Source organism: Juglans regia, chromosome 4 (genome assembly GCF_001411555.2).
Source record: "Juglans regia cultivar Chandler chromosome 4, Walnut 2.0, whole genome shotgun sequence".
In the NCBI taxonomy this organism is placed as follows: domain Eukaryota; kingdom Viridiplantae; phylum Streptophyta; class Magnoliopsida; order Fagales; family Juglandaceae; genus Juglans; species Juglans regia.
In genome coordinates, this window is record NC_049904.1 from 26,944,564 (window position 1) to 26,967,612 (window position 23,049).

The 23,049-nt window shown below is 34.5% G+C and overlaps 3 protein-coding genes across 3 annotated transcripts; 2 read left to right on the forward strand and 1 right to left on the reverse strand.

The window, feature by feature from the left end:
• The first annotated feature begins 361 nt into the window (after positions 1–361).
• LOC108996373 (probable carboxylesterase SOBER1-like) lies at positions 362–7,872 on the forward strand. Its single transcript, XM_035689676.1, has 6 exons — positions 362–723; positions 5,630–5,682; positions 6,384–6,507; positions 6,620–6,741; positions 7,359–7,466; positions 7,547–7,872. Exons 1-6 carry the CDS (start codon positions 462–464, stop codon positions 7,634–7,636), a joined length of 759 nt encoding a protein of 252 aa, XP_035545569.1. The 5' UTR covers positions 362–461; the 3' UTR covers positions 7,637–7,872.
• Positions 7,873–12,210: 4,338 nt separating this feature from the next.
• Positions 12,211–13,261, forward strand: LOC108996384. The gene has a single exon (XM_018972257.2). It carries the CDS (start codon positions 12,219–12,221, stop codon positions 12,810–12,812), a length of 594 nt encoding a protein of 197 aa, XP_018827802.1. The 5' UTR covers positions 12,211–12,218; the 3' UTR covers positions 12,813–13,261.
• Positions 13,262–16,271: 3,010 nt separating this feature from the next.
• On the reverse strand, positions 16,272–21,141 carry LOC108996391 (serine/threonine/tyrosine-protein kinase HT1-like). The gene is made up of 4 exons (XM_018972280.2): positions 20,079–21,141; positions 18,693–19,148; positions 17,609–17,875; positions 16,272–16,492 (listed from the first exon to the last, which is right to left on the reverse strand). The coding sequence occupies exons 1-3, from the start codon at positions 20,493–20,495 to the stop codon at positions 17,621–17,623; spliced, it is 1,128 nt and encodes a 375-aa protein (XP_018827825.1). The 5' UTR covers positions 20,496–21,141; the 3' UTR covers positions 16,272–16,492; positions 17,609–17,620.
• Between the last annotated feature and the right edge of the window lie 1,908 nt (positions 21,142–23,049).

The window sequence follows — 23,049 nt, forward strand, 5'->3', positions numbered from 1 at the left end:
GGTTCCATCAAAATTTGATGATTTGGAAATTAAAAAGTTGACATTGAGTTATAATATCTTTATTTTTATCTCTATATTTAAAAATCTATTATTTATTTTCTATTTTTATTATTTTATTATAAAATATATTTCATATATTTCTTATAATTTATGCAATGACCATTGGTTAGTATCAATAATTTAAGTATTAAATTAAATTATTAATATATATAGTTAGTGTAATTATAAAATATAAAAATATTAAATATTAAAAAATAATATTATATTATTATTTTAATAAATTTAATAATTAATTTAATATAGAGTTATGGATAAAAAAAATTTTAATTTATATAAAATATGTAATTTTTATTAAATTGATGAATTTGATGAAACAATGCTAATGCTATAAGGTCATTTCCCACTGTTTCCCTAATTCGCGAAAGCTAGGAGAAGACGGGAGTGACCATGGACGACCAGAGATGAAGCTTATGCTATTTGCAAAGCCCCTTTTTCTTCTTGGATTTGCCCTGAGTAGCACCATTCTGTTCTTACATTTCTGTCAGCCAAACCAGCCCTCTTCAAAAGCAGACTTAATGGCTCGAAGCTTTGTTCTTTGGCTGCATGGTTTGGGTGACTCCGGCCCTGCCAATGAACCCATCAAGACCCTCTTCAATTCTACAGAGTTCAGGAATACAGTCTGGTCCTTCCCTTCTGCTCCTTCCAACCCAGTCACCTGCAACTGTAAGAGTTTAAAGTTAAAATTTTATGGACATTTATATTTATTTTAAGGGTATCTAATATCTATGAGGTTTGCTTTCTGATATGTCTGATTTTGTTTGTGATTATGATTTGAGTTAGTGTAAATACTCTTAAGGGTATTTTCTGTTTTGTGTAATTGAAGTGTTTTATATATTGTTTGACATGGATTTGGTAAGTAAATTTCGTGTTTTTTATTTTGGTTTTTCCGTATAATGCTGTTTATTATCTTTTGGTACGGAACGTAAACCATCTTTGAATTTTCTGGTGTGGGTTAGAAGTACCCCGTGAATCATGCTGATAGTTGAACTGGTTTTAGGAGAGAACAAAGTGATCAATTGCTTGCCAATGTGTCGATGAAATATCATAGGATTTGTTGATTTGAACACTTGGAAATCCGATTTTGAGTATATGCGGGATCAAGTAGATGGTATGACATTGCATCTAGGATCGAGTAACTCCAACGGAATTTTCTGTGGAGTGGACTAGGTGATGAGTTTAAATTTCATCTAGTTGGATGGGATAAAGTGTGTACTCTTTTGAGAGATGGTGGGTTGGGGGTCCGTAATGTTAGGTCCTTCAATAAGGCTCTATTAGGGAAATGGTTGTGGCGTTATAATCATGAGAGGGAAGCCTTATGGAACTGGGTGATTGATGTGAAGTATGGGAGTGCAAGGAGGGGCTGGTGCTCTAATGAGGGGAGGGGGGCTTATGGTGTTGGGTTGTGGAAGTATATACGGCAAGGGTGGGGGGCTTTTTCGAGTAACACTAGGCTGTGTTTGGGGGATGGCAGCAGAATCAGTTTTTGGAATGATGTGTGGGTGGGAGATACGGCTCTTAAGGTTGCTTATCCTAATATTTTCAGAATTGCATGAGAAAAGGAAGTTATGGTGGCTGACGTGAGGGCAGTTAGACATGATTCACAGGAGTGGAACATCAACCTCACTAGGGAGGCACAAGATTGGGAAGTGAGTGCTCTGGTAGATTTGTTTAGCTTGTTGTATAACGTAACTGTTGCTGTTCCAGCTGAAGACCTGATGGAATGGAGTCCTTCTAAGAAAAGGAAATTCTCGATACGCTCTTTCTATGACTTACTTATAGCTCAAACTAGGCCCAATTTTCCTTGGAAGAACTGTAACACCCCCTTCCCGTAGGATAGAGATATTACCAACATTTAAAACATAATGCTCGGTAAAGAGATTCATATCCTGAATTACCTCATTTATTGAAATTCATCAAAACGCGAAAACTGAATTGAAACATGATTGTTTTTGGAAACTGAACGAAATATAAAGAAACATAAACTAATCCTATGCATGACATAAAAGAAATCTAATTCTGGTGATAAAATCACTTATTCATTCCTAAGTCTTGGTACTAGATCTATTCCTGGCCATCCAGCTCTTCATCATCATAGACATCATCTGCGAGAATCAGACATGGAAGAAAACAAGAAACACACAAAAATAATGAGTTGAATACTCAGTAAGTAGTACATCGTATCGTAAAATATAGTCCTTGCCTAACATACAATTCATTTCTAGGATATCCTTCAGAATGTACATACAACTTCATGAATTACAATCAAATACGTAACATGATCTTCTGAAAGACTTTACATACATATATCATCACAGATTTACATGGCACACATTTTCATTATTAACATAAGCGGAAGCATATATAAACAAAACATGTCATTGTGAATGCATAACATCTTGGTTATCTTGTATTAACATGAAGTGAAACACGCTTGTGTCCGTGTTTCCACTTATCTAGCATGACATGGAGTGAAACACGCTTGAGTCCGTGTTCCACTTAACTTGCATAACATGGAGTGAAACACGCTTGAATCCGTGTTCCACTTAACTTGCATAACATGGAGTGAAACACGCTTGAATCCGTGTTCCACTTAACTTGCATAACATGGAGTGAAACACGCTTGAGTCCGTGTTTTACTAAACTTGCATATCATGAAATGAAACACGCTTGAGTCCGCGTTTCATTTAACTTGTGGTTAACCACGCTTGAGTCCGTGGTACCGTTACATTTCTTATCTTTCTTAATGCATGAGATTTGATTAGGCTTCATGAACATCTCTAACATGGCATAATCTTGTACATGGTATAGCGTAACATGACATGGCATGGCATATTCTTGTATGATTTAGCATGGCATAGTATATCGTGATATTACATAACATGCTATGAATGTTTTATGACGTTCCAAGGCATACATGATCCAGGCACTACTTGAACATGGCATACATGGTTTAAGTATTACACAAACATGGCATATATAACCTAAGCATTTCATGAACATGGCTTGCGTAATCTGACTATTACATGGCATACTTGACTTTGAACATTTCATGGCTTTCATGTGAATTTAGTAACATTAAATCAATCAACAATAAATTCATTCACTCAAGCATAATCTCATATTTCATCAAGATCGAAAAGTAAACTAACCTTGACTTGCCTCTTAGTGTAGCGTAGTTAACAATCATAAGCACATCACATTTTTATACATAATAATAATATTCACCATACGCATTTATTAATACGATCATACTATTTACCTCTTAGCGCTGCTTCCTGATTTCCAACTTGTAGCGCGTTACCTATACGAGGTACTAATCGTCACTAACTATTCAAAAAAATGTGTCAAAGCATTCTAAATACTTAAAATCATATATAATAATATTATTCAAAACTCATAACATGTTCCTTAACTTCTATTTAAATTATAACTTAATAATTTTATAAAATCTTAATTAAAAGTCAATTGGAATATTAACTAAATAATAGACTCAAAAGATACTTACAAAATATACTTTAAAATTTATGCTTTAAAATCCTTTAAATACTTATCTATAAAAATAAGTATATGACTAATATATTTATTCAATTAAAAGCTTCGGCCTACATAATAATCAGCCCAATTTAAACCTTAGGCTCGCATGAAAACAACCCACTTAACCCAAAACTATAGTTTCTGAAATAACTCAAGTCCAACCAGATTTATAAACTCGTCAAGATACAACTAAGTCCAGTCCCAATAAAACTCAGCCTAGTAGAAAGGGTATTTTGGGAAAACTGAAGCAAAAGGATTAAAAAGGAAACAGGCTTACGGGAGAGAGAGCTGCGCGATGCTCACCGAGGGAGAGCAGTGTGCGACGGCGGCTCTGGGGCTGGGAGTGACCGGCGACGTGACTGGGGGGATCCCTATGGTGGTGCGACACCGAGAGAGGGAGAGAGAGAGAGAACAAGTGAGAGTTTAGAGAGAGATGGGTTTGAAACTCAAATAACCGAAATGGAGGAAGGTGGCGCGCGGCAGCAGGGGCTTACCTGAGGGGGTGGTTCAACGGGGTTGAGATGGCCGGCGTTTTCTGGCGCCGAGGGTAGGGCTCCGACGTCCGAGGGTGGTCGGTGATGACTGGGCAGCAAAGGCTCAAGCGGAAAAGTAAGTTGTTTCTCTGGTATTTTGAGGTGAGCAACACAGAGGTTTAGTGAGTTTCTTATAGGCGACTGGAGTAGACGACGTGAACTCTTAGGAGATTGGCTGAAATTTGAACTTGCCTAAACTTTAGAAACCGACTCTTTCGTGGATACAGTTTCTGAGAGGGTTTGAAGAGTTTGAATTGGAGTTGATCACATACTCTGTAAACCGAAACTAGCACGGGGACTAAGTGGATAGAATATTTGAAGTTTTAAAAAGGAAAGGAATCACTAAAACGATCTATTTGTTATCACAAAAATCTAAAATAAAAAAAAAAAAAAAAGTAAATATAAAGAAAATAAAATACCAATAAATAAATAAATAAAATACTAGTTTTAAATCCTAAATTTAGACCCGTATGTTACAAGAACATATGGAGGAGTAAAGCACCTCCCAAGGCTGCATTCTTTATTTGGACAGCAGCTTTAGGGAAGATTCTAACCATTGATAATCTAAGAAGGTGTGGACTTATAATTATGGACTGGTGTTGTATGTGCAGAAATAGTGGGGAAATGGTAGATCATTTACTCTTACATTGTGTTTTTGCACTGGACATATGGAATTACTTCTTTAGCAGAATGGGATTAGCATGGGTAATGCCGGGAAGGGTGGTGGAACTACTAGCTAGCTGGAGAGGGATCACAGGGACACCACAGATTGCAGCTGTGTGGAAGATGGCTCCTATTTGTATTTTCTAGTGTATTTGGAGAGAAATAAATGATAGATTTTTTGAGGACCATGAACGCTCATAGGAGGAGTTTAGGAGTTTTTTTCTGGAAGACTTTATTTATGTGGGCCATTGCTTTAGAGTTAAATGGTCTCAGCTTCCATGATTTTCTTTTAACAGTTTCTAGTTCTTAATTTGGTGTACTCATATGTATACCTCCAGTGTACTTGGGCTATGCCTATCTTTATCATTCTTGCTTATAAAAAAAAAGTAGATGGTATGACAATGTGAAAGCAATTAATTAGATGCAAAATTTCCACAGCTAGATAGAATAGGAGACACAAGGTCATCCCTAGAAATCATATTCAATGATGAACATTACAATGTTAAGGAGTAATGGTAACAGATATTCAGAGAATCTTCTAACCACTACAATGTTTCCATAGACTCATTTGAAGTCTTTTGGTTGTCCAACAACCCCGGTAGTTTATATTATTTAAAATTGATTTCTCATTATCGATTATTATCTACAATTTCCACTGTGTGAAATCAGAGCACTACTTTCTTGGTATGTCTTTCTTGCTTTGTATAAATTTCGAGGATGCCTCAACAGTAGAGACATGCCTCAACATTGTTGATAATAAGTCAAAGATTTAGCATTCTGAATGATCATTTGAAAAATTCTCTTTATCTAATGCATGCTGTCTTTGCTTCCCCCGGTAGATGGTGCCGTGATGCCTTCCTGGTTTGACATTCATGAGATTCCTGTGACAGCTGTAAGTTATGCTTTGCCTTTTTCTTTATTAATTTTTTTCAGCTCAAATCTCATTTTGGATTTCATTTCTATTTGTTGTTTATTTTTTCTTTTTAAATTTTAGTTTTCTCGGTTTCGATCTGGTTTTCGATCTCGTTTTGAGTTTCTTTTCAGGATGTTATCGGAGAATATTTGTATATCAAGTTGAATTGAATTTTTCTCGGTTTTGTTCTCATTTTGAATTCTTGTATGAAGTAAATTATGTTCAATGGGTTGCAAGTCATTTGAAGCTGATGCTTGTTGATGGTCATGAGTCAAATTTTACTTGGCACCTATTTATTCATGCTCAAGTGATCTTAAGTGATGTGTTGCTCGAAGGTTCCCTCTTTGAGGATCACAAGTTTTCCCTAGGTTGAGACCATGTCCATTAGTACCTAACCAGTGACAAGATTTCATTTTGTGTTGTTCAAGGAAAGTTTTCTTTGACTGGCTCTCCAGTTTCTTTTGACTCATTTTCACTTGAACTTGTCATGGATTACTATTAGTCATTGAAATATATATATTTATATATTATTTTTCTGTTATCATTGGATGGTCAAAAGTGATATAGCAATCGCACAAGGAATCTCCAAGGGGATTTGTGAATTCCTTCAATACTGTAATAGTTGATGATGCTGATTTGTTGAGTATCTATTGAAGACTATTTTTGTAAACATGATTCAGGATTCTCCAAAAGATGAAAGCAGTGTCCTTAAAGCAGTTCAGGATGTGCACGCAATGCTAGACAAGGAAATAGCTGCTGGCACAGATCCTAATAATGTATTTGTGTGTGGATTCAGTCAAGGAGGTCTCCCTCTTGCTCACTGTCACCCCCCCATACCCGTATCCACACATGACAAAACATCTTTGTTAATATGCATTCGCATTGGTAATATGCAATTTTTACAATTCTTTTGCAGGTGCCTTGACCTTGGCAAGTGTTCTGATGTACCCAAAGACTCTGGGTGGAGGTGCTGTCTTCAGCGGATGGATTCCTTTTAATTCATCTATAATAGAAAGGATTTCACCAAATGCAAAGCGGGTACTTCTATGGTGTCCAGATTTATTTATAAAGATTTTACTGTCTGTTTTTTCCTCTTGACATGCCATTTCTTTGCATGTGAAGCAAAGATCTTAGTGATCATCTGTAGATGGGCTGTCAACCATATTGTAAATAGATGATCAACCATGGTGATGGTGATCAGATGAACTTATAGGGTGTCGACTAGGGCTTTTAGTCTGTCACTGAAACAAATTGTATGCATCTAGTTCTAATGATGGACAATAACTCGTCTGCGGACAGAGATCAATGCCTTAGTTTGCCACAGATTACTCAGGTCAGAGGACTGGTATTTCATCCCTAGCACCTTCTAGTCCAAGGACAAGATCTTGCTATCACCCAATGTCTTTCTGATTTGTCTCACTGTTAAACTCCCATAGGATCATCAATGCGCACCTGTATGTACTCATTTGTTTTAGAATCACCTAGTCATATCTGTTAATAGGCCTCACTGCCATTGTCGCAGACCTTGATCATTTGGAGAGTAACACCTTGAGTTGAAAAGATTAAATAGTAAAATTTGTTCTATTTCTGTATATAGGTTTGCTTGTAACTCTTCAATTTATGTGTTATGTTTCTGAATCTAAATGTTTGTGCAGACACCTATTTTGTGGTCTCATGGAATGGCCGACAGAACTGTATTGTTTGAAGCCGGACAAGCCGGTCCCCCTTTCCTTGAACAAGCTGGTGTAAGCTGTGAGTTTAAGGTAGTACATCCAAACATTTTTATACTGTCATAAGGCCTTCTTGATTTTTATGGTACTCACTTAAATATTTTGATTTGCAGGCATATCCTAGTCTTGGTCATTCAATAAGTAGTGAAGAGCTGCGGTACCTGGAATCATGGATCAAGACTCGCCTGCAAAGTTCTTCCTAAAGGCTTTAGAGGGACAAGATTTCCATTATGGTCATTGGTCTTGGACTCCAGTTGTCATAGAATCGTTATAGAAAGAAACTTAAATATTCAAGCTATGTCACATATTGTGATGAGAATAAACAAATGTAAAAGCTGATTTTATTCACATTTGCCCGAGGCAACTTCACACTGCTGAACTTGATAATGGAGAAATAAGAACATACTATTTATGCAACCATTGACCTTGATTCGCTTTGTTTCTTAGGGTTACTATGATGTGTGTGCTTGAGCCTTTCTGTTCATTAAGTGAAGAAGTATTAGTTTATCATTATTAGCAAGTTAATTAATTTGCACTAAACATGAGCAATGTTGTACATGACACTTCGCTATACAATGATAGACTGTGTAATTGTGCAAATTCATGCCTTGTAGACCAGATATGTATGTGGGCTACGTACTCATGGTCATCTCATCTCATCTTATCAATGAATGTAGGGTAATAAGGCAATGTTACCTTACTATTGCAGTTATTACAATGAATAATTAAACCTACATGTATCATATCTTTGGTCTACTTTCGTTGATGATTCTGCTAAGATAAGCTGCCTTGCACTCATGGTTTAGGTTCTCTTCATGATTTCGGTTCTGGTTCACTTTAACATGATTAGCAACTACAGAGATTCCTTCTCTAAGCGAATGTTTGCATAATGTAGTTAGTGCTAATCCTATAGATCATAATGACCTTTCATGTGCATCAGACAACAATTATCAGCTGCAGTTGGGCATATATTTACTGAGAAAAATGGCATGTGCTTATCCAAGCAATCCAACTCATTATATGTGCTGATGAGATAATCCAAGCAGCATTAGATATTGTAATGAGTTAGTCTACATACAGTCTCTATTTAGAGTCTGCTCATACAAGCTCATACAGTTATGTTTTAAAAAATTTTAAAATTACAATAATATCATTTTTAAAATAATATTTTTTCTCTTTTTACCCACATTCATTAATAGGATTTCCTCACTCAGGACTGCAAATAGAATTTCTCTATCGTAAGACATTGAGCAAGTTCTCCTCCATATTATATTAGAAGAAATTCTTTTGAATCATCCAATTGAGTTGATATTTGACCTTTTTGAGCTAGAAAGGAGGGAAGAAAAAAATGGCAAAGGCATAGTAATTTGGTCTATATTTCAACCCCTAACCAGCCAGCCATAATATTTTTTAAGTCGTAGAGATGTGTAGTTTCAAACATGACTGCAATTCCCTGTCTTTATCTGCTTTCCCAACTCTTTCTTCTCCAAACATGACTTCAAATTGCAATTCTCTCTCTCGTTTGGATAAATTCTGAATGCCTTTTCTTGTTTTCCTTCATTGACCAAACTCAGATCAAATAGCCAAAAACATGTCTATTTTTAATTAATTTACCATCATTTGGATTTTATTTTCAGTCATATTAACCTCTAAGAGCAATCTCAATCGATTAGCCAAAGCTAACCCAAGTTTTAGCTTTTGTGACATGAAAGTATATTTGCCTATTTAATTCACATTTAATCTCCACATTGGATTATCTATTTATTTTTTATATAATAAAAAAATAATATTAAATTAATATATATTTTTATATTTTTAATTTATTTATTTTACCATTCGACTAATTATATATTAATTAGTAATCATATTCTAATTAAATAAATGGTTAATAATATTCTACCAAGAAAAGAAATGCAATGCACAGTGTAGAATAGAAGTAATCTTATTTTAAGATTTGGTTCATCTACATTAAAGAGCAAAGATGACTTTTATTTTGCATAATCCAATGCATACAGTATTTTGCTTAAGCATCCTCATTAGTTTGGCCAAATTTATCTTTAAAATTTAGTCAATATCACACTTTTTTACATTTGTCAATTCTATTTAAATTCAATCACCACATTGAATTATCAATTTACTCTCTATATAATAATAAAATAATTTTATTAATTTAATAATTTTTTATTTAATTTATTTTTATAATATTTTGTAGTTCTACCAATTAAATGTTAATAATAATTATATTCTAATTAAATTAATATTAAAAAATAATATTTTCAAAAGTAATTTAATATTAATAACAAAAAATATTTGATTAAACTTATCTAAATTTCTATCTAAATTTCTTAATTACAAACCAAATAGTATTTTTGCTTGGAGCGAGAAATTAATATTTTGATGTTGATTTGGAGTGAGAAACTAATATTTTAATATTTGATGAACCAACAATAGTCTTCTATCTTTGGCCAAGGACTGTAGCTGAAATTCAAATTATTTTAGATATATCCAACCCAATGTTTAGTCTTTTTGAAACAAATTATTTAAATTTTAGTTATCCTTTTCACTGGACTAAGTTATAGCTCTCAACAAGCATTTGTTTTTTTAACCTTTGGTTAATGATTGCTCTAAGCCTCTAAAGGTCAAGCCAGATGGAAACCAAAATCCTAAATCCCATTAATTAATTAATTATTTATTTATTTTTTAATTGGAGAAGGCCACATTCAGAAATTATAAATTATGATAATATCAATTAAATGAAGAGTTAACATAGTATTTTATATTTTTATGATAATATTATTTTAAAAAAATATTCTACTAAAAAAAATTAAATTTATAAATAGGATAACGAGGAAGGAAGTCAAAGGAACAAGTAAGAAAAACAAGTCCAGGCCACAAAGGTGGTAGCCCAGTTGATACGAGTTGATATTTCATAATTTTAAGGTTAGGAGTTTGAGTCAGGATATAAGTTAAAACTACTTGTGATAGTTAAGTCTGATATTTGGTTCATGAAATGTGTTTTGGACCAATTTGATACTTTAGAGGTATTGTGGTAACAGCCTCGCTCTTGGAATAGTAATTATGGTTCAAACTAGATATTTTACAGTAGAGAAGGGCTACTATGATTACGTCGGGTTGCTAAGCTGATCGCCCTTTTATAATAGAGAAAATATAAATGTAAGCCTACTATTTGTGGAAGCCGGCGCACACCTAGTGCATTGAGTAAAGAAAAATAAATAAATAAATTGGGTGGTGTGCTGCGGTGTGCGGTTGATGTGCAGCACAGCCCTTTATAATATAGAAGAAGAAAGAAGAAGAAAAAAAAGAAAGAAAAAAAAAAAAAAAAAAAAAAAAAAAGGGGAAGCTCGGTTCAGGAGCTGCCCGCTGCTAAAAACGAGTAGAAAGCCCAGATACTTGAAAAAGGAAATGCACTTTGCTTCCCTCCTGGCTCCCACGCCAACCCAGACCCCAACGTATACGGAGAGCCACTGAAGCAACTGTTAATGCAAAGCAAAGCCATGCACAGAATGAGAGAGACTCATCATGGGCCATAGGTCCCATCTCTTCATTATATCTATGGATATGCTTTTTCTTTCTATAATAACTAAACATTCACTTTTTTAAAAAAAGAAAAATATTATTTCATGTAACCCTTTTTTTTCCAATCTGAATTTAATGCAAATGAGTTAATAATTTTTTACTTTTAGGTCTAGTTTATTTTCACAACACCTTATTTTATTTCATTTTATTTAATTATTATAAATTTTTTAAATTCTCATATAAAATAAAATAAATAATTTAATTTTTTTAAATTTTAAAAGAATAATAATATTAAAAAATATATTCTAATAATATTTTATTTAATTTTTAACTTTTTATCTCAATTCATCTTATCTATAAAAACAAACTAGGCCTAATAATATTGATATTTAAAAATAAATAAAAAATTTATGTCGAGGATTAATTAGAATTTTAGCATCAATATTTTATTAAATTAATAGTATAATATTTTCAAATTAGTACTAATACTTAATTCTAATTGAACCAATATTTATGAATTATTGACATCCTCAAATGTTTTTGATTAATTAAATAATAAAAACCAATAAAATTAAAATAATAAAATAGTTAATTAATATCTAAAAGTGTGAAAAATAAAAGAAAAATTCTAATCATCATCTTCACACCACACATAATACATAATTTTTTAATTTTTAATTTTTTTTTCTTATTAAATATGTCGTATATGAATATTAAATAAAATAATTTAATTACTTTAGAAAGAATAAAATAAAAAATATATAAAAATAAATGTGATATATAGTGTAGATAATGACGAGTAAAAAAGCTCCAAATAAAATGGTAAAAAATTTGAGCAAGGCTCTAATGGTACTCATCTTTTTATTTTTTATTATTCTATAATACAGTATTAAATAATTAAAAATTATTTAATATAGTTCATTTGTCAGTTTATATATATATATATATTTTTATTGAGACAGACTTGTAAGCCTATATATATCATAGACGATAAAACGATATAAGCAGATTTTTTTTAAAAAAAACTGGAGGCTGGGATGCTCGTCATTTAATTCATTAACGAAGGATTACGGTATGAGGACGGAGGATACTGGTCCGTACCCGTACATTTATGTCCCGCGTCGCACGTGAACCGCCCTAATGCAGCCTCTCTCCCATTCACACGTCACCAACTTCGATGCTCTTCTCTCTCTCTCTCTCTGATATAATCTCATCAACCTTTCAAAGCCCAGACCTAGAGTCTTAGCAATGAAGAAGCTTTACCGCCGTGGGAGCGTTCATCCGTCGCCACCGATCATCTCCGACCATCTTTCCTTCCTTCCTGCGACGATCTTGACCCTCACGGCCGCTCTCTCACCCGAAGACCGAGAAGTCCTGGCTTACCTCCTCTCCTGCTCCAACAGCTCTGTCAACTTTGACGGCCGCCGTAGGACCACCCACCATAAAGGCGGTGCCGATCATCCTCCTCAGTTCAACTGCAACTGTTTCCGTTGCTACACGAGTTACTGGGTAAGGTGGGACTCGTCGCCGAACCGGCAAGCGATACATGAAATCATTGATGCTTTCGAGGCCGAGCTAATGGCGCATGGTAAGAAGAGCGGAAAGAGTAGGAAGGAAAGGAGGAAGAGAGGCTGTCACAACGGGTCGGCTGAGTTGAAGCGGCTGGAGGCGAGTTCGGTTAAGGACGAGTCAAGCGAGACGGACTCGCTGGGTGGAGAGAGTGGCAATAGTCTTCATGATGGTGCCGGTGGCGGTGATGGAGAAGATGGGCTGGAGAAAGGGTCCGTGAGAAGGTTTGTAAGTTTCATTGGGGAGAGGATTTGGGGCGTTTGGAGCCAATGAAAATTGAGAGGGAAAGTGAAGGAAAATGAAGAAAAAAAATAAAAAGAAAAAAAAAGGTGGGTTTAGTTCCTTTTGATTTTCTATATATAATCTTTTCCACTTTTTTTTTTTTTTAATCTTTCTTTTTGTATATTACCCTTTTACAATGTGAAAAATGGGTAGTGTAATTTTGGATCATCAAGAGTTGGCCTATTTTCTTCAAATTAAGCCATCAGAATTGATGCTCCATCACTTGTTTATCTTCATGGTTTCCATCTAGATAACGTAACTAGATGGAATCAGCGAAGTCGGTCAAAGTTCTGTGAATAAATAAGCTTAGGAAGTTTTATCTTTCAAATTATAGCTTCTTCTATCTATTTGGACTTCATCCATCAAACATGTAGATTGTTTTAGCTTAACCATCACCTTCTTGTGTTTCTCAGTATAATCAAATTACTCTGTTGGGTTCAGTTCAGGGCAGTAATCATTCATCCACTTTGGACTTTGTTTCTTAGTAAGCTTAAAGATGAAACCTTTGTTCCTTAACTATGGTGTCAAAAGAAAACCCACATAATACCAATTAAGAAGAGAGTTAATTGGCTTTATTTTTTTTCCCATTAAAGGTGTAGTTTAAGTTATTATTTGTTTTAAATTTTCACGTAAAATAAAATAAAAAATTTATTTAACTTTTAATTTTTAATCTCTCAAGTTTTCTTTTACCTTTTTCCGGGGGTTGGTTCTTTCAGTGTAACTTTCATGTCATGGGAGTGTCTCTTTTTGGTGTAAGGCTGCTTAGGACTTGGGAAGTGGCTGTTGGGTGCAATATTGGCATGGCCAAAGGGATTAGGGAGGAGAAATCTTGCGCCGTTTCGTTGTCATTTAGAGATGCAAATGCAAAAGTACCAACATTGCATTGGCTCTAACTTTTTCCATCGCATTAGGGCTGCTGCTGATGCCCATTTGGGTGCGACTGCAGAGGTATTATTATGTATGAGTTCTAGGAAAAAATGATTTTTTTTTAAATTTTTTAAAAAAAAGAGAGAGAATTTGGGGAGGGGGTGGGGGGCATAGTGGTGGTGGCGATTTAAAAGGCAACGAGAGATGGGATAGGTAGAGATGGGATAGGTAGGTGTCGCACTTGACGAGGTCGTCAAAAAAGTAGAAGGCTTCGATTAAAGCAAAGGGGAGAGATGCCACAAGTCCCACTAATCACACTTGAGTCCAAACCCTCTTTTCGTTGTTCCCCAAGGGCATATATTCATTTCTTTATTTCCTTCTTTCCTTTCTTTATTTCCCATAATTGTGTGAGAAAATAAATAAAACAGCCCCATTTTGGACCATACGAATCATCCATCATCCCCCATTTTTAAGACAATCTGTCTTCTCTTTTATTTTCTTTTTTTGGACCCAACTGCTAATAAACTATTACTGCATGTAATAATCCGTGATTTTGCACGAAAAGTTGGAACTTTAAACCCCCCATAACCCCACCCAAATGGCTGAATTTAATTAATACTCCTTGGATATTTTAGCTAGAGAACACCATGTTGTAGTGCATATGGTCACCTTTTTAGAGCATTAATAGTGGATTTAATAAAGTTATATTTTAGTCAAATTTTAAGTAGATTGTATAAAAATTCATTGCAGTGGACTCAATAAAACTATAGTAATTTTAATTTTAATCATTTTCATTAGCTAAATCTGTTGAGTCCAAGTTGCTGGCTAAATATTATTTTAGCATAAAAAATTCTCTCTCTTGTGTGCTATTTGTTTCGTGTGAGTTCACAATTTTAGAAAATTTATTTTCGTCTCAAAAGCACGAACCGTCCAAATTTCAAACTCAACCATAGAAAATAGTTAGTCTCAATTAATCATCATTTCAATGATATGTCATCATCTTGCTAGAGTGTTTCAAGTTCTAGTTCTGTAATATTATGATTAGTTTATGTCAATTTTTTCTTTTAAAATCTAATATTAACGTTACAAAATTAATGTGTATTTTTTTAATAACGAATAAATATTTAAATTAAAATTAAAATAAATAAAAATATCAAAATTAATATTTTAATAAAATAGTGATAGATTTGGAGAATATATTATTTAGTATTGTTGAAAAGTGACTAACTAAATTTATAAAAATAAATTTTTTAATCAAATTTTGATCAAATTTCGTTATTTATACTGCTAAAGCTTTTAGAGAAACAATAGCTTTTGGTGGAACAATTGGGTTAATTGATGGATGACTCAGATTGATGAAAAGCAGTGGAGGGTGTTAATAATCACTTGTATTAAAAAGAAAAAGGGTTCCCAATTTCGTCTAATTAAAGCATGATAGCATATCAGTATGCCTCGACTCCACGGAATCTTTTTTTAACCTTTCATTCTGATTTCGTTAAATCTTTAAAAGAATATTTTATTTATTACGCACACTTTCGGAGAATCTTTTACTCTCGTTATGATGAGGTGATATTATCCATCAATTTTTTTTTTTTTTTTTTAAAAATAAAATATGATCTAAGGGTGATAAAAAAAAAAAAAATGTGTATATTTTAAAGAGTGATTGCAACTATAAATGATAGATTACATTGAGGTGATAAATAGATATACATGTGTTGGTCTTAGTGGAATCCACGTTGGCCGTGTGGAACCTTATAAAAGATGGGGATGGTGGAACCCATTGATTGGATTATTCAGTCTTCACCTCTAGGCTATATCTCTATCACATGTCATTCTTCCAGGCAATGGTAGAAGATCATCTCAATTGATCTAGTACACAAGCATCTATTTCATGAGCTAGCATATATGGCCACTCTCAATCGTCACAAATTCCATTTATTGATTACAATTATTAGAATAAACGTATCTTTTGGTGCTTATTTGCTGTGGAGTTCATGGGCATTTCAAATGTCTTTGCTTATTCATTAATCTTGTTGTGCTCCAAAAAAATCATTTCTTAATTAGGTTACTATACACGCATACCTCCATAGCCTATTTTGGTTAAATAATCATGCAAGTTTTTAAGAGATTGTGCTCATGATAACTACCTATCATTAATTAAACATTAAACATTTGGTCTGCACAGAGATTTTATAAACTGACATGACTTTACGTGACGATCTAACATTTCAGTTCAAGGCACGTCAGTTTGTAAATTTATTTTTATAAAATTTTTGTATATATAGATCTAACACTGTTCATCTAGAAGACCATAAATAAACAATCTCCATTAACCAACGATTAAGAGAAAGATAATAAATAACTTATAATTATTGAATATCACCTAAGAGAAGAGAACGATGATGTTAGTCTTCTGAATTGACTTATAGAGAGAGGAAGACTCTTCACTCGGCAAATGCCCATGACTAGGTAATACAGGAATGGGTCAAGGGTCCTTTTTTCAGCTCGTGAAAAAGTATGAAAGCTCTTCTCGGCCACAACAAAAACACCACTTGCATAGAGATCAGCTTTTGTTGCCACTTTCAAGCCTAAAGCTCACGTTATAAGTATGTGACCAGAAGGATCGCTGAGAGCTGCTATTCTCAAAGAAAATCAACTCGACGTGTTTGACTCACTCTGTGTTCCGTTTTACATGGTCTTGAAAGATAATCTTGATTTTGACTTTCCTCATCCAATATCAACAACAACATCTCATCAACTCGCCCGACTAGTCAACCTCACTCACGTCTCACATAGAAAACGTACTGTTTCAACAAATATAAAAAAGAATTTTCTTGAGAAACTAATAAATATTCTCTATTTTTCCCTTGTGGTTTATCTAATTAATTAACTTGGGTGTAGTATTTGCAAGTGATGCAAAGAATATCTTCTCTCTATCGTTGAAATGACAACATTTTATGACTCTTTGCCTTTTCACCTATGTTAAAAATGTGAAAATCTTGGTGGTCCTCTCAACATATTGGTGCTTGGGAATTTGGATGGAGGGTTAATACTGTTAAGAATATAATACAAATAATAAAAATCTACCTATTCTTATCAGCTTAAGCTTTTGAGATAAGTGATGATTTCACATGATATCAGAGCAGAGATCCTGAGTTCGAACCCTGAGTCTATACTCTACCCATTTAATTAAATATTCCATATGTTGAGCCTATTCATTGAAGAAGAGACTGGCCCACATGTGAGGATGAGTGTTAAAAATATAATACAAATAATAAAAATCTACCTCTTCTTATCAGTTTAAACTTTTGGGACAAGTGGTGATTTCATAAATACTAGGCCTGGGTCTGCCATATTTTTTTTCACCTGGTAAAGTTCAGAAAGTCTTTTTGTCCAAGAAGTTCAAGAATATTCCACATGATTGGAAAAATAGTGTTAAGTAAAAGAAGAACAAAAATAAACAAGGATCATGCATCAAATCAATTAAATATTAAGAGCATAAACATCATTTATACATTGTGGTAACTAGAATAAGGAATTCAAAACTCTTATTCTGCATCCTAGTAAGATTACTGCAAACTGAACCCACCACTTGCCATCTCCAACTTGGGTGATAAAAGAGATGGTATATCACTGCAGCATATTTACCTTCTGTTTTCTTTTTACTTTTGGCTGTATGAGCATATTCAACTCTTTCAAAAAACTAAAGTGCATATAATCAATTTATTGAAAGTGGGGGGCTACCAAATTGTGGGTCCAAAGTCCAAATTACTACTTGTGGAGTGGATGGATATGCCTACAGCAGAGCACCAACCTTGTAGTATTCAAATACAATCACAATAGCCAGTTGAGAAGAACATTAACTATTTACTCTTGAATCTACTAAGATGATTATACCTAATTACTGATGATAACAATACCTTCTAGTAGAGTCAGGCATGTACAGGAATGGACGAGCTGCTTGTGGTGGATACACAGCCTTTCAATCGTTCAAGAATGACATTTTTGTTGACCAGCCTCGAGTGGTGAGTAAGAGGAAGGCCCTCCTTGACACACTCGTCATACTTCTCCAAAGCAGACACTATAGCACTGAAATCCGGTCGCTTTGAGGGGTTTGCTGCCCAGCAGCGCTTTATGAGGTGTGCAAGCGCAGGCTGACAACTGGCTGGCATTGGAGGGCGTTCATTCTGCCATTAGATGTATACATAGTAGAGAAAATTAGCACCAAGTGGTCTCATGGTGCTGCAGTGTGGAGAAAAAATAAAAATGCATCGAGAGTTTGAAGACACTTGAAAGTGGAATCTAGAGGGGGCAGAGCACTGTAACTGAGATAACAAAAATTTTAAAAACTTGGAGACCCTTCATAATCCTCTCTAGTATGAGTTGGAAGTGTGATGGCATCCTAGAGCATTCTACAAAATTGGACTACGTATGGATTATCGCTAAGAAGGGAGGCTACTCATCTATACTACCACTAAGGATTTAGATAGGATGGCAAAGTTCTGTGTGATATCCACCAAGGATATGGAAAAGTTGCCCTGTGCATCCCCTGCTAATCAGGATAAACTATACACTTACAAGTACTTTTCAAGTACAAAGCCGCAGTGTCAAACATCTTTTTAGGTAAGTACATACCAAACTTCATGAAAGCATTTGAACAGGAATTCAGCCAGGTGATTAATGCTCATTATCATTCTAAATAGTCTTACTATTTTAATTAGTTCACTAAAAAATAGCTACAAAACTAGTTGGGCTTAAACCAAAATATCTCCATTATGCTAGTTGACTCTTCCGAAAAAAAAAACCATTTGAAAATCCTGGTTTATGTGCATCACTATGCAATTGACAGAATGTGCTCAGTGGTCAGAAAATGGGCGGCATCATCATAATCTCGGTTATTAGAAAAAGAACTCAGAGCTGGAGAAGTGTGACATTGCAACAAAGCAAGTTGTTTAGATATTTAACATGAGACTAGAAAGAAGGATTTGCATTTAGGTATCTGACCTTCTCAGCCACAGCAAATGCAGCCTGCACAGGGGTCATCCCCTGAAAAGGAAGCAAAGCTGTTGTGAGCTCCCATAGCACAATCCCAAAGCTGTACACATCAACTTTCCGAGTATAAGGTTTCTCCTTGACCATCTCAGGTGCCATCCAACGGTAAGTTCCCATGTTTCCCTTAGTTTCGCGGCACCGTGTCTCAAGACATGATGTACCAAAATCTGCCACCTTGACCCGCATTTCATCATTAAGAAGCAAATTATTTGATTTTAGATCTCTATGGATCACCCCTTGTGAATGAAGGTATTCCATTCCTCGAGATATGTCAAGAGCTAATCTCAGTATTGTTTCTGTTGAAAGCGAGTATGGCTCTTTCTTGTTAAGATACATCCTCAGAGTTCCTTGTGACATGTATTCGGTGATGATACAGTATACAGGAGGCTTTTTACAAGCTGCAATAAACTGAAACGAAGCTGAGTGAGAAATTTTGTTTGTGACTTGACTGAACTATGGACTATTTTTAGGGGCATATAGCCCAAGCTGTGGGGTATTGACACCCAAACACTCCATATGGGACGGAGGGAAGTGCCATCAGGCCAAAGGCATATATTGGTGTTAAATGAAGCTCTTGAGTTTCACAAGCCCTTCACTATAAATGTGATAAATTTTGAATGGAATGAGAATTTTCAATAAAAAGGAACATAATGTCCACAAAATAGATCAAATTACCCCCACCGATTTATAACTGAGCGTAAACACAAATTCAGTGAATGTGAAAGGAACGTAAAAAATGATGTTAATTGAAGTAATGAGAGAAGGGAACCGGAAAGGAAGGATGAGGAATTAGGAAGTTCTAGATAAAACCAGAAGTAGGTACAATTGCTTTGATGAACTTGGTCAGGATACCTTGACAATTTGAGGTTTTACCTCACTTTTTTATGTGTCACTCCCAAAACATCGGATCCGATATGTGTTCGATGAGCAATTCACTTTTAAGAGAAGCTAGAACATACGAATCAATACAAAGCCAGATTCCAGAACCATAATGTCAAGGCCTGCATATATGTTAAGTGTGCTAGTAATTGGCATTTGGAGAAAACTGTTTACTTCCGATCCACATTTAGTCTTTACGACAAACCCATTTATCACAACAGGATTTGAAAAGCAATTTCATATATTTGGGAAGGGACAAACAACGACAAATATACAGTTTATAGCTTGTTCTGCATCTTAAAGTAGATAAAAATGTAGGCAATCAAAGGTTCATTCTCTTTTCCTCTCTTTCATATATTTCGTTTGAGAGAAAAAATGATAGCAATCCTATCTACACCAAACTAAAATAATAATACTAAAAATAAAAAAGTATATTTCAATTTCAAAGCGAAACCTTACCTGCACTATATTTGGATGAAAGAGACGTGAAAGCAAGGCAACTTCAGACTTAAATTGCTGCTCCAATAAGGCTCTAGTCTCCTCCTTCTGGTTTGGAATCCTAACCATTTTTACAGCTACTGCTCTCTGCTTGTAAATTCCACGGTAAATCCTACTGTGTGCTCCTGACGCGAATTTGTTGCCAATAAACAGCTGTGAGAGATCGGCGGTCCATTCCTCCTGATCCTCCTTAGATACCTCCCAAGTCTCCACATTCTCGGAGTCCAATATCATAGACCATGAATCCAAGCTATCAAATCTCCTCCTTTCCATGTTTTCCATGTCATAACTCAACTGGGTCTTGGACGAGGAAGGGATTGGCAAAGGTTTACTCTTCGACTTACGAAGACGAAGTATGTGGAAACACGATGCTGCCATTGAAGCTCTTGGCGAGCTTCTCAAGCACTTAATATGAAATGGCTACGTGGAAAAACAGAGAATATTGTATCAAAGCAAACAATCAAAAGGACTTTTCCTTCTGAATGTGTGAATTGATTTTAGGAAGTTCATGAACTGATTCAGAAACATGGGTTCTAAAGAAAATTGAAAAAGAAATCTGGGTTCTCATGAATTATCAAGAAAAACTATGAAACCAAAGAATACCCACCAATTTTTTCAGAAATAAAGCGAAGAAAGTACTCAAATAACAGAATTTTATGCCAGCATTTGCATCCTTTTTTATATCCCAGCGATGATGGATAAGTCAAAACTACATAAAAAATATACATGCGAACACATAACAAGGAGAGAGATAATGAGGTTTCATTGTTTCAAGGATTGGAATGGAAGGAAGAGAAAACACATTAGAATGAAGATTTTCCAGAATAAGGGAGAAGAGGACGCAGATTTTCACGGTTGGCTCTAATAGGATCGAAGGATTAGGTCCTTTGGCAGTAGAAAGATGAATTCAAAGGCAAAGATTTCAGGGGCGTCCCGTGATTGCTCGGTTAAAAAAGGCGACCTTTTTTCAGAGAGAGAGAGAGAGAGAGAGAGAGAGAGCACTTTTTTATGGACCGAATTAAGCTCCTTCTGTTTCTTGTTTCTGTTTGTGTTATCTTCTCTGAATCATCAATGCTAAGTGGCCACAGTGGCAAAATGTTCATAGATTCAGCTTGGTGTGCTTCTTTGTAGTTTTTGGAAGCTGGGCATGCCATCAGCCATATATCCCATCCTATTAACGGTACTACAACATTAGGTTGTACAAGTGGCATGCACACGTGGGCTTGACGGATAGCCGACAACTGGCAGATCATTGGGCATCCGATCTAAGTGGCAATGAACATGATTATCGTTGTCAAGCACTCGTGGATGATTCACAGTACTGTTACGTTGCTTGATGATGAACTACTTGTGGACCTGTGGTCCCGAACACAAAAAACCTGCGTAAGATTGTAGTGGTGAATTGGGTTCGGTCCGGTTGGTCTGAGGGTGGTTTTTGGGATCAAATCAAACCCTTTGGGTTTAGGTTTTTTTTACTCTGGACCGAATCGAATACTTAAAGGAATCGGACTGGATCGGTCCATTCGGTCTGACTCTTTTTTTTTTTATATAAATAAATTAATAAAAAATATATTTAAATTACTAAAATTAAAAGTAAGTGAATTATTAATATAGATGATATAACTAATTCATTAAAAAAATATTTAATTAGAATTATATTTATGAAGTTGATAGTTACTACTTACTGACTTAGACTTTAGTATGCATAATTATTAATAATGTCCTATATTTAAAACTATAATTCTAACATTTTATATAGTTAATGAATATCAAATAATTTTATTGTACATAGATTATTCATATTTGCTTACAACTTAGGTATTTAAAAACAATTACTTAAGTATAAATAGTAGATTATGTATGAATGTATTATGTATCTACATATATTATCATATAATTTATGATACCTTATTAATTGATAGCATATATTATTTAACATTTTATATGATCAATGATAAAAATTACATAATTAACGTATAAAACTACTATATAAAATAATATTATATATATAATATTTAAAAATATATATATACACTAATTCGGTTGGTTTTGGTCCGATCCGGTCCAAAAATTAAGATTTTGAGGCCGGACCAAACTCTTTCGATCCCATAAATAATGAATTGAAATCAACTACAAAAAATTTCGGTCCAATCCGGTCAGTTTTTCCTATCCGGATCAAAAATTCTTCAGCTCTAAGTAGAAGGAAAAATCTCCACTTTCTTTTACTCTACATCATGTCCATCTTCTTTTCAATCACAATATGTGACAGGCACCATATTAAAGCTCAAATCAAATGTTTTTGGGTTCAATCCATCGCTTTTATACTCTCCACAATACATCGTGAGTGCGTTGAGAATAGGGACAAAATCAATTTATGACAAAAATAACTATTTATAATGAGAATATACTTATTTTAATAAAAATATAATAATAATTTTCATCACATATAAACGATGTGGGTTAATCTTAGCCGACAATGAAGCATTGAATGGTGTTAAAAAGAGGCAAAATGTTTGTGAATGAAAATGCCAAGCAAGACCATTACTGCTATCCTCCGAAGAATAATGATAGGGTTACTATCCTATTACTACCTATTTACTATTCTTTTTATATTTAATTTTTATATTTGATAGGGTAGTAACTAGTAAGCCTATCACTACCCTTCCTCCGAAATGCCACAGTAGAATCGACAAGAAGAAGATCTGTTCCTGTGGAACTTGTAGTTATGTCTACCAGCATGGAACCAAATGGCAACACTGCTTGAATTTTCTGCATCTTGGTCGCAATGGCAACACACACCTACGGGACCAAAATAATAGTTAAGTACACTTTTCAGTCATAAGTTCTCAGCTGCTTTATATTCAGACTATCGAATACTGATTTTATATTATACACTAAAATTATTAAAGATTAATTGAGAGATAACCTCCTT